Here is a 12,208-nt window from a genome sequence, read left to right on the forward strand (position 1 = left end):
GCTTCTCGATGTGTGTTATCTTTTTGCTGTGATAGTGTTAGAATCAGTAAAGCCCTGTCCTTCCTCCTAAGTGTTTGAATATGTTATCAAATGTGAAGAATTGTGACTATATCAAATATGAAAAATATAAGTTGCTTTGAAATAGATGTAGAGGGATGCATAGGATTCTGTGGGAGTGTGAAGGAGGGACAGTACAGCTTTGTGATTATCGTGCCAATTAATGCAATGTTGTATGAGTGTACTCAGATTATTGCAGACTCGTTTTTTACAACTCTAATTGAGGATAATAGTAGCTCCTGATTTATAGAGTTGTTCGGAGAGTTTAATTGAATCAGTGACTACATGAAAGATCCTAGCTTAGTGCCTAACACATACTAAACCGTCTTAGAGAAAATTTGTCTTGGAGTCTCCAAAAGGAGCAGAACTTAGTCCCAAGGAAAGAAGGGAGGAAAAGGTAATGTATAACCAGCTGAGTCATTTAAGTAGGAAGGAGAACATAACATCTCTGTTTTAAAAAAAAGAAAAGAAAAAAAAACTACTTTCAGGGACCATAGGCAGGTGAAGACGAAGATAATAAGGTATGAAGGGTGAAGGGCTCTGAATGGTAAGCCAAGGGGAGTGCTTTGTCTTGACTGTTGGTGAGTTATTGACAGGTTTAACTGAGAGGAAAGGTTTAATCGTTTAAACAGTGATGGTATGAGGGATAAGTTAAAATTATATAGCAAAAACCAGTAGGTAATGTGGAACTTGGGATAGTCCACCAGAACAAAGGTAGAGGCAGAAGACACTATTCTAGATTGAAAGTTACTTAAGGGTGCTAATAAGTAAATGTAACATGTCGGCCCTGTTTGGATCCAGGTTGAAAGAAATGTAAAATAGAAAGGTGGGGCACCTGGCGGGATTTAGTAGGTGGAGCATGTGACTTTTAATCTCGAGGTTGTAGGTTCAAGCCCCACGTTGAATGTTGGGATAATGTGAAAAATAAAATCTTTAATAAATAGTTTATTGGCCAAGAATAGTAGACATGTTGGCTGCCATTTATGTGATCTTCTTATTTAAAAGGGGGTTATAGGGGAACCTGAGTTAAGCGTCTGGGTTTGGCATGGGTCATCATCTCAGGGTCCTTGGGATTGAGCCCTGCATCGGGCTCCCTGCACAGTGGAGAGCCTGCTTCTCCCTCTCTCTCTGCATGCCACTCCCCCTGCTTGTGCATGCTCTCTGTCAAATAAGGAAAACATAAATAAATAAGGAAGTAAATAAATGTTATAATCCCCATTTTTATAGATCAAAGAAATGGGATTTTAAAAAGTTACATGGGTTTTCCTGAAGTATACACTAAGTAGCTGAACCAGGATTCAAATGTAATAGACTTTTTTCTTTAAAGATTTTACTTACTGTGGGGGGAGAAGAAGGGAGGGAAAGAGGCAGGCAGAGGGAGATGAAGGGTTCCCGCTGAGCAGGGAGCCCAATGCAAGGCTCGATCCCATGACCCGAGCTGAAGGCAGATGCTTAACTGACTGAGTCACTCAGGCGCTCCAGGTGTGTTAGGTATCTTAAAAACAAGCCAGGAAATTTTCTCACTACCTTTTCTTCCTTCCATCCATCCTTCCTTCCTTCCTTTCTTTCTTTCTTTCTTTTTTTTTTTTTTTTCAGATTTTGTTTATTTGAGAGAGAGCACAAGCAAGAGAGTGTACAAACTGGAGAGCAGCACAGGGAGAGGGAGAAATAGACTTCCCACTGAGCAAGAAGCCCAAAATGGAGCTCAATCTCAGGACCGTGAGATGAAAGGCCGTTACTTAACTGTCTGAGCCACGCAGGTGCCCCTCTCCCTAACTCTTTTATTTCGAACATTTAAAACCTTTAGATAAACCTTTTGCTTAGATGCACCAGTTTCTAACTTTTTGTTACACATCTTAAAATTACTGAGACTTCTGAAAGTAAGTTGCCACCATCAAGATGGTGTCCCTGCTTACCGAAGTATATATTGCCTAAGAACAAGGATGTTTTTACTTCTTATCTATGGTAAATTAATATGTTAACACGATTTAATACTGATAGAATATGAAATGTAGTTCATAACTAAAATTCTCCCATTTATCCCGGAAATATTCTTTTAGTTTATCTTTTAAGATCCCAGATTCAATCAGGTATTGTGTATTATATTTTTGTCTGTCATATTTCTGAAACTTTTTTGTTTTTCATGACATTTACATTTTGAAGAATACATACTGATTGTCTTGTAGAATGCCCCCCCTATTTAAGTTAGACTACTTGTTTTCTTATGACTGGATTGAGATGGAATTTTTTTTTTTTTTTGAGATGGAATTTTTTTTTGGCAAGGCTATCTTACAGGTTTTGTTGCTGTTGTTGAAATATGTGAGATGAATGACTATAACTATGAATTCCTGTTTTGTTTTGTTTTTTCAATGATTTTAGCATTTACTGATGAGTCTTGTGTGACTGTTTTAATACATTGATGATTGTGGTGTCATATTTTTAACTGAATGTCTTTCTCATCCATAGGAAAGATTCCTAGTCTTGGACCTACAGGTACATGCTTGCTTGCTTGCTTGCTTTTTTATTAACATATAATGTATTATCTGTTTTAGGGCTGCTACAGCTGCTTTCTTGAAAAGGAAAGTCATTAAGCCTGACTTTATAGCATTGAGTGGGAAGAACAGCAGCCCAGCTGATACGTTCTAGTATGCAATAGACTGCAGCCTGTGGAGTATTCTTGGCAAAAGACTCTAGAGCTAAGGGGCAGTGGGATAAACAGGTTTATATGGACTATCATTAACATGCCAATCCAGTGAAACTGGAAGCTGGTCAGTTTTCAAGGTCTGTGGGAGGATATCCTCCACTGTTCCTTAGCTGGATCTTGAGCGATAGAGAGCCAAGCTTTACTAAAGGACATACCTTTCACCTTTACTCACGGCTCAATGGAGTTTATGACGGCCCTGGCAGACCTCCAAACAGGGGCTAGCTGTCCCATCTGTCTAGACTACTTGAAAGAGCCAGTGACCATCAACTGTGGGCACAACTTCTGTCTCTCCTGCATCAGTATGTTCTGGAAGGATCTAAATGGTACTTTCCCCTGCCCCTTTTGCCGTCACTGCTCTCCAGAAAGGAAATTCACAAGCAATCCCCAATTGAGCAATTTGATTGAAATTGCTAAGCTACTTCGGGTAAGAAGAAGCAAGAGGAAGAGGAAGGAAGAGAAGCTTATATGTGAAAAACATAATCAGGTTTTGACATTTTTCTGTCAGAAGGATCTAGAAGTTTTATGTCCACAGTGTAGTTTCTCCACTGATCACCGGAGTCACTATATTTGGCCCATAGAGAAGGCTGCTCCTTATCATAGGAAAAGATTGCAGAATTGCATTCAACCATGGAAGGAGAGAGTAGAACAAGTAGAAAAGGTGATAACTATGCAAAGCAGAAAATCATTGGAACTGAAGAAGAAGGTACAGTGTAGGAGAGAAGAAATAAAGTCTGAATTTGAACAAATTTTGTTGTTTCTCAAAAATGAGCAAGAGATTGTTCTTCGGCAATTACAAGATGATGAAATGGATATTTTAACAAAACTAAATGAAAACCTAACAACATTTTCAAGTCATCTTTCCACATTAAAACATCTATCAAAGGAGATAGAGGGTAAATCTACTAAATCAGAGCTGGAATTACTGACAGATGTTAAAAGCATCTACCATAGGTATAAAACCTTAAAGGCCCCTGAGCCTTTTTCATTCCAGTTAAAGGAATATGGTTACCATCTTGCTCCACAATATTCTGGCCTAAATAAAATTATCAACAGATTTCAGGTGGATCTAATTCTCGATCCTGAAACAGCACATCGTAAGCTTATTGTCTCCGAAGATAGAAAAACTGTCCAGTATGGAAATAAAAGGCATAACTTACCTCATAACCCAAGGAGGTTCTATCTCTCTCCAGCTATTCTGGGTTCTAGGGGTTATAATTCTGGCAGGCAGTATTGGGAGGTGAAAGTGAAAGATAAGCCTGAATGGATCGTGGGTGTCTGTAAAGACTCTCTTCCCAGGAGAAAGTATCAGAAGCAACCAATTTTAGCACAGGATGGATTATGGGGTGTTGGACGATGTAGTCAGAGTAATTATATTGCATTGGGTCCTAAAAAAATTAATCTTCTGCCAAAAGTAATACCTAGAAAAATTGGCGTTTTTTTAGACTGTGAATTGTGTGAGATTTCTTTTTATAATTTGAGTGATAGATCCCTTCTCTATATTTTTAACTATTATTTTACAGAAACACTTTGGCCTTATTTCTATACTGGAACTGACTCAAAACCTCTTAAAATCTGTACAGTGACAGATTCTGAATGATGAATTATTGTAAAACTCTTATTTTTGTTGTTTGTTTGTTTCAAGTGGTAGATAAAACTAAGCCAATGAATGTAGTCTCAACAGTTCTGTTGTGGTTTTTGTTGTTGACTTTTTGCTTTAGTTTTGTTTTACTTTTAGTTTTCCCTTTAAACAACCAGAATGATTTTATTTTCATTTCAGCAGCTTCTTAAAAAATCTGATTATAGGGTACTGGCTCAGCCAGTACTACTTGCAGTTCTTGATCTCAGGTTGTGAGTTTGAGCCCCATGTTGCGGGTAGAGTTTACGTTTTCTTTTAAATGTGGTTATAATGAGACAGAAGAAAGAAAAATTAAGGAGTTAATGGCCATTTGCAGTTGCACCGGAAGCCATAAGATTCTTAGGAATAGACCTAACCATAGAGATAAAGGATCTTTACTCAGAAAATTACGCAACACTCAAAAATTGAAGAAGACACAAAGAAGTGGGAAAATGTTCCATGATAAGGGATTGGAAGAACAAATGTTGTTAAAATGTCTGTGCTACCTGGGGCAATCTATACATTCAGTGTAATTAAATCCCTGTCAGAATACCATCAACTCTTTTTTTTTTATACCATCAACTTTTATCACAGAGCTGGAACAAACAATCCTAAAATTTGTATGGAACCAGGAAAGACCCCAGATAGCCAAAGGAATGTTAAAAAAGAAAACCAAAATTGGTGGCATCACAATTCCAGACTTAAACTGTTACAAAGATGTAATCATCAAGGCAGTATGGTACTGGCACAGGAATAGACACATAGATCAGCGGAACAGAATAGAAAGCCCAGAAATGTAGCCTCAACTCTGTGGTCAGCTTATCTTCAACAAAGCAGGAAAGAACATCCAGTGGGAAAAACTCTTAAACAAATGGTGTTGGGAAAATTGGACAGTCACAGGCAGAAGAGTAAAACTGTACCATTTCCTTACACCATACATAAAAGTAGACTCAAAATGAAAGACCTCAGTGTGAGACAGGAACCCATCAAAATCCTAGAGGAGAACACAGGCAGTAACCTCTTCAACCTCAGCTGCAGCAACTTCTTGCTAGACACATCTCCAAAGGCAAGGGAAACAAAGGCAAAAATGAGCTATTCGGACTTCATGAAGATGAAAAGCTTTTCCACAGCAAAGGAAACAGCAAAACCGAAAGACACAGAATGGGAGAAAGTATTTGCAAATAACATGATCAGATAAAGGGCTGGTATACAAAATCTGTAAAGAACTTAACCAAACTCAACACTCAACAAATAGTCCGAACGAGAAATGGCAGAAGACATCCATGTGGCCAGCAGCAATTTCATGTGAAAATGGTCTCAACATCACTTAGCCATCAGTGAAATACAAAACAAAACTGCAATGAGATACTGCCTCACACCAGTCAGAATGGCTAAAATTAAGTCAGGAAATGACAGATGTTGGCAAGGATATAGCGAAAGGGGAACCCTCCTACATCGTTGGTGGGAATGCAAGTTGGTGCAGCCACTCTGGAATACAGTATAGAGGGTCCCCAAAAAGTTGAAAATAGAGCTACTCTGTGAGGCAACAATTGTACTACTGGGTATTTACCCCAAAGATACAGAAAGGGGACACCTGCACCCCAGTGTTCATAGCAGTGTCTGCAATAGCTGAACTATGGAAAGAGCCCAGATGTCCCATCAACAGATGAATGGATAAGTGTGTGTCTGTATGTGTGTGTGATGGACTGTGAATCAGCCATCAAAAAGAATGAGATTTTTTAAAAAAGAATGAAATCTTGCCATTTGGAACAAAGTGGATGGAACTAGAGGGTATTGTGGTAAGCGAAATAAGTCAATTAGAGAAAGATAGTAATCATACATCTCACTGAGGAGTGGAATTTGAGGAACAAGTCAGAGGATCATAGGGGAAGAGAGGAAAAACAAGATGAAACCAGAGAAGGAGTCAAGTCATAGGAGTCTTAAAATCATAGGAACAAACGGTTGTGGGAGGGGAGTGGAGGGATGGGGTAACTGGGTGATTGATAATAAGGAGGGCACATGGTGTAGTGAGCACTGGGTATTATATAAGACAGATGAATCAGGTCTGTACCTCTGAAACCAGTAATACATTTGTTTAATTAAATTTAAATGAAAAAAATGTTTAAAAATGTGGTTATAGTACCTGTTCTATAGGAACATTACGGGATCAGTTGGAGAGTAATTGTCAATAAAAGTCCATATTTTTTTCTGTATTGCATACATATTTTGCGCATATATATATATATATATATATATACACACACACACAAATACACAGACACTTTATGAAAGTCAGACGTGACCATTCCAGGACTATGGGCTCTGTAAAGGCAGCCCCTTTGCACTTTATTCTGTTTACCTCAGTATTTTCTCTAACATGTTTTGTTCTTTTTATCTTGTGTGTTGACTTGGTATTACAGAAAATGAGGTAATACCCCCACCATATACATGCAGCATATACTTATTATTACATTAGGTAAACACAGTAAATCATCTTTCCTCTGATAATGCAGAATTTAAGAAACAAGGCAGAGGATCATAGGGGAACGGGAGAAAAGAAGAAACCAGAGAGAGAGACAAACCATAAGAGACTTTTTAAGATTTTATTTGACAGGTCATAAGTAAGCAGAGAGAGGGGAGAAGCAGGCTCCCCTCCGAGTAGAGAGCCCGATGCAGGACTCGATGCCGGACTCGATACCAGGACTCTGAGACCATGACCCGGAGCTGAAGACAGAGGCCCAACCGACTGAGCCATCCAAGCGCCCCCCATAAGAGACTCTTAATCTTAGGACACAGTGTTGCTGGGGTGGAGCACGGGTAGACATTGCGGAATGTGTCGTGAGCGCTGTGTGTTGTATAAGCCGGATGAATCACAGACCTGTACCCCTGAAACTGTGTTAATAATAAAAAGAATGCGAAGGAACATAGGAGTAGAAAAGAAAAAAAAATCCTCTATTCCTGTTTGGACACTGGACCTGTAGCTATCTTAAGCTACCATCCTTCATTTCATTTTAGGGACTGCTTTCTCGGAATCCCTTTTGGTTAAATCTTCTAGGTTCGTTTTTTCATTCTTTTTCAGAGTTTGTTACTTGAGCATGAGCTGGGGGTGGGGGACAGGTAGAGGGTAAGGGACAGCACATTTCCTACTAGGTGCAGACCAAGGGCTCAGGTCATGCTTGAGGCAAAGTCCGATGCTTAATTGCTTGAGCCCTGTAGGTTTTCTTTCTTAGGCGTTCTCTATTCTGAAAATTTAATTTCTCAGTAGATAACATAAAATATAGACCTGTATCAACAACAAAGAAACACTGTTGAGCCTTTGATTGAAGTTGTATTGAATCTAGATCAATTTGCATAAAATTCACATCGACAATGTTGAGGCTTCTAATCGATATACCCATTTATTTGACTATAACTTCTCTCTGCAATGTTTGTAGTTTTCAGTATACATGATACAACATCCTGTCAGATTTATGCCCAAGTACAGTCCACTGGGTTTTCTACAAAGATGATTTTGTTATCTTCAAATAGACATTTTAGTTGCTTGACAGTCTTAAGTCCTTTTCCTTTTTTTATCTTTTTCTCCCCCCCCCCCCCATTGCACAGACTAGGACCTCCAGCACAATGCTAATTCTTAGCATTTTATGATTGGTTTTACCCATCATTTTACTGCTCCTATTTCCTCAATGATTTTCATACCTTTTTCTGTTTTATTTAAATTCAGAGTATTGTTAGTTTCAGAGGTAGAGTTTAGTTGTTCATCAGTTGTTTATAACACCATTAGAGAGGACTCATTACATCATGTGTTCCTAATGCCCATCACCCTGTTACTCTGTACCCCCATGTTCCTCCCTCCCTTTTTTTATTACTTAGGATACCCCTCAGTCTTTACATAAAATTACTTAATACTGGCAATGCAGTATTCTTTGATCTTTTCCCCACTGATGTTATTTAGTTCATCTTCTGTAAATAATGTACAATTTATACATATTTATACTTTTAACAAAATAAGACTATTGAACATAATGAGAAAAAACTCATGTATCCTTGGCCCTAATGTTAATAGAACATTACCAACACCTTTGAGGTTTCCTTTATTCTCCTTTTCAATTCCAACCTCTTCACTTCCCGGTCCTGTCTAGTTACCTCTGCTATTTTTAATTTGATAGTCTGTTGTTTCCTGACCTTTTACTGTGTATGTTTATATCCGCAAACAATATGTTAATTTGTTCCACATGTTTTTTAAATTAACATAGTTAATTACAACATGTATGGTTCACACAGTGTTAATTTCAGGTGCAACAATATAGTTATTCAATTCTGTACATTATCCAAAGCTCATAAGTGTACTTTCTAGTTTCACATATATTTGAATTTTACATAAAGTTGATTAATCATGTCTTGAATATTTTTCATTCAACATGTTCATGAAATTGATTTGTCATGTTTTTGCTTAAAGTTGTACTTCGTTTTCGTTCTACTTCTGATAGATACTCAGTTTGAAACTTTCAACAAACAACTGCTATGAAAATTACGCATCTGGTTTCTTTGGGGAGTGAGTTACTACTAAACTTTCATCTTTATTGTATAATAGCAAATTATTTTCCAGAGTGTTGTGCCAATTTATACCCCCCCCCCAATAGTGTATAAATGTTTTCATTGCTCTGCCTCAAGAGTACTTGATTTAAATTATATATATACACATACTTTTTTTTTTTTACTAATTGCAGTATGTTAAATGTTATCTCCAGTCTTAATTATTCCCATGATCTCTAATAGAGTATATTTTTGTAGTTTAATAATCATTAGTTTTTCTTCTGTAAAATACCTGTTAACCCCCCACCCTGTTTTCCTGTTAGTGTGTCTTAACTGACTTATAAGAGCTCTTTATATTTTCCTGGATTTTAGTCCTGTAGCAATTACATTCACTGCAGGTATCTTCAAAATTTATCTCACTCTTACTGTGTCTTAGTTAAGTTTGATTCAGTCTTTCTTCTTGAGGTTTGAATTCTTTTTAAAGATGTTATTTATTAGAGAGTAAGCATGAATAGGGGCAGAGGGAAAGGGAGAAGCAAATGTTCTGCTGAGCTTGGAGCCTGACGAGGGACCCCATCCCAGGACTGTGGGATCATGACTTGAGCCAAAGGTAGATGCCTAACTAAGCCACCCAGGTGCCCCAGAGGTTTGGTTTCTTCAGGAAATCTTCCCCTGCTCTACTCCAGGGCCATTAAATAATCTATATGTACACCTAATCATCTACTTGGAAGTTGATTCTGTTTTGGTGATGGGTCCTGCTTATTAACTATACATAATGTATGGATGACTAATGGTAACAACACCATTTATTGAGAGGTCCATAATTTCCCCAGCTTATTTGCATCCACATTGAATATGTTCTGCTGGTCTGTTGGTCTGTCCTTGGTCTATCCCAATACCATACTCAACTCTTGCAGCTCTCTCATTCTTAGTATCTGGTGACAGTTTTCATCTCTTCAAGTTACCTTGACAATTCATGGCCTCTTCCATACAAATTTTAGCTTGCCATATTAAACACCATAACTTGGGGCTCCTGGGTGGCTCAGTGGGTTATGTCTCTGCCTTTGGCTCAGGTCATGATCTCAGGGTCCAGGGATTGAGACCCACGTCGGTCTCTGCTCAGCAGGGAGCCTGCTTCCCCCCTCTCTGCCTGCCTCTCTGCCTACTTGTGGTCTCTCTTTCTCTGTCAAATAAATAAAATCTTTTAAAAAAAATACACACCATAACTTGGAGATTTTGATTTGTTTGAAATTGTATTGAAGCTATAAATCAAGTTTGAGAAAACTGACACGTTTATTGAATTGCCTAATCCATGTATGTCTTTACATCTCTTTAAGTCTCTAAAGCTACTACAACACCCACCAGTGGGATGCCTTAGAGAAAACTAAACATTCTATCTCACATGACTTTCATGGGGTATTCCTGACATCAAGATTACTCAGCAGAATATTGAATATTAAGCAAGTTTGCATCTGTAGCTTCATTTCCATGAAAACCCTTCTAGTTCACATAGTAGCCCAAGAACACTTTTGGGTTCCCTGTGAGATGGTTCAGGTAGGAGTAAATGAGACCTTGAGTAAATGAGAGACCTGCACTGACTTCATATCTCAAGAAGCCATTAAATTTTGTGACTGACCTGACGAGTGTGTTTCATGGACTGGAGATTGCACTGAAGAGTTACGTGGTCTCTGGAGGAAGCACATATACTAGATACACCAAAAGGGCTTTGAAGTTCTTCAAACTTGTTAGGTTTTTAGAACCAGTTTCCTTATCTTTAAAACAGAAAAACAATCTGCATTATAGGGTTGATTAAAGACAATGTTCCCAGCTGCCACCCTCAGTAATACCAAGACTACAGGCGTAGTCTCCCCTTCCTCCTATCAAGCTCAGCTCAGCTAAGCATTTTATTTATTTGACAGAGCGAGAAAGGGAACACTAGCAGGGTTAGTAGGATAGGGAGAAGCAGGCTTCCTGCTGAGAAGGGAGCCCAATGTAGGGCTCACTCCCTCGCCCCTGGGATCATGACGTGAGCCAAAGGCAGACGTTTAAGGGCTGCGCCACCTAGGTTCTCCAAGCGAATCATTTTGTACTTGAATAGCTCACCTGGGGGCGCCTGAATGCCTTAGTCATTAAGCATCTGCCTTGGGCTCAGGTTGTGTTCCCTCTCTTGCTGTGTGTGTGTGTCTCTTTCTGTAAAACAAATAAATAAATAATCTTAATATAAAAAAAGAGCTCATCTGATTTCCTTTACAGAAGGGATTTGACTCATCTTTATTTTTAAATCTAGTTTTAATGTTTCAATTATTCGTATTGCTTACAAGATTATTTTACAGCCACTATTGCCAGCTTCTCAGAGGCCACCACTTCTCAACTCTTGTTCTTAGGGTGTTTATAATCACTAAATAACAGGCTAACAATAGTACTTATGTATTTTTCAGTTTTTGATATTATCATTTAATGTCTTACTTTGGAAGATGAGAATTTAGAGCAGTTGTCACTCTTTGGTCCTCTCCTAATAGCATTCTTCATTTTCTACAGAATGTTTTCTGATGTTTACAATATTTTGACTATGTTAGTGCCATTTACCTCTTAGCCATATATTATGAAATAATATTTTGTTTCTCTACAACTTTGCTTTGTCATAGTTAAAACAGTTCTATTTCTCATTGCCTTTGTTTCCCATGTCCTTATCCTTAGTTCATCCCCAAACTGTCCCTACAGTTCTCCAAATTTCTCAATTTTAACGTCCTTAGCTTTCTACCACTTTGATTGTGCCAACTACTCTCAAGGAGCCCTGTGACTTCTAATGCAGACTGGTTCACGAAGCCAGCTGTTCATATAACATCTTGGGAATGCCCTTGGCATCTCTTGAGTTGATTTTTATGTTTCCCGTATAGTTTTCCATTTGAAGGTTGTTTTTCATTGACAAGGCCCTTCAGTAGCTTCCTAATAGTGGTCCATGGGAAATAAATTTTTTGAGACTTTAAAAAGGATTTTATTTTAGAGGCACCTGGGTGGCTCAGTAGGTTGGGCATCTACCTTCGGCTCAGGTCATGATCCCAGGGTCCTGGGATTGAGTCCCACATTGGGCTCCTTGCTCCTCGGGGAGCCTGCTTCTCTCTCTTCCTCTGCCTGACACTCCCCCTGTTTGTGCTCTCTCTCTCTGTGTCAAATAAATAAATGTTTTTTAATAAATATTTCATTTTTAAGTAATCTCTATACCCAACATAGGGCTTAAAAACTCACAACTTCAAGATCAAGAGTTGCATTCTCCACCAAGTGAGCCAGCCAGGCACCAC

At 38.5% G+C, this 12,208-nt stretch overlaps 1 protein-coding gene across 1 annotated transcript; it reads left to right on the top strand.

Annotated features, from left to right (window-relative positions):
* The first annotated feature begins 2,615 nt into the window (after window positions 1-2,615).
* Window positions 2,616-4,964, top strand: LOC101686076 (tripartite motif-containing protein 60-like). Its single transcript, XM_004775538.3, has one exon. It carries the CDS (start codon window positions 2,940-2,942, stop codon window positions 4,356-4,358), a length of 1,419 nt encoding a protein of 472 aa, XP_004775595.1. The 5' UTR covers window positions 2,616-2,939; the 3' UTR covers window positions 4,359-4,964.
* The last annotated feature ends 7,244 nt before the right edge of the window (window positions 4,965-12,208 follow it).

This window comes from Mustela putorius, unplaced genomic scaffold, assembly GCF_011764305.1.
Source record: "Mustela putorius furo isolate JIRA1106 unplaced genomic scaffold, ASM1176430v1.1 tig00000242_pilon_pilon_pilon, whole genome shotgun sequence".
In the NCBI taxonomy this organism is placed as follows: domain Eukaryota; kingdom Metazoa; phylum Chordata; class Mammalia; order Carnivora; family Mustelidae; genus Mustela; species Mustela putorius.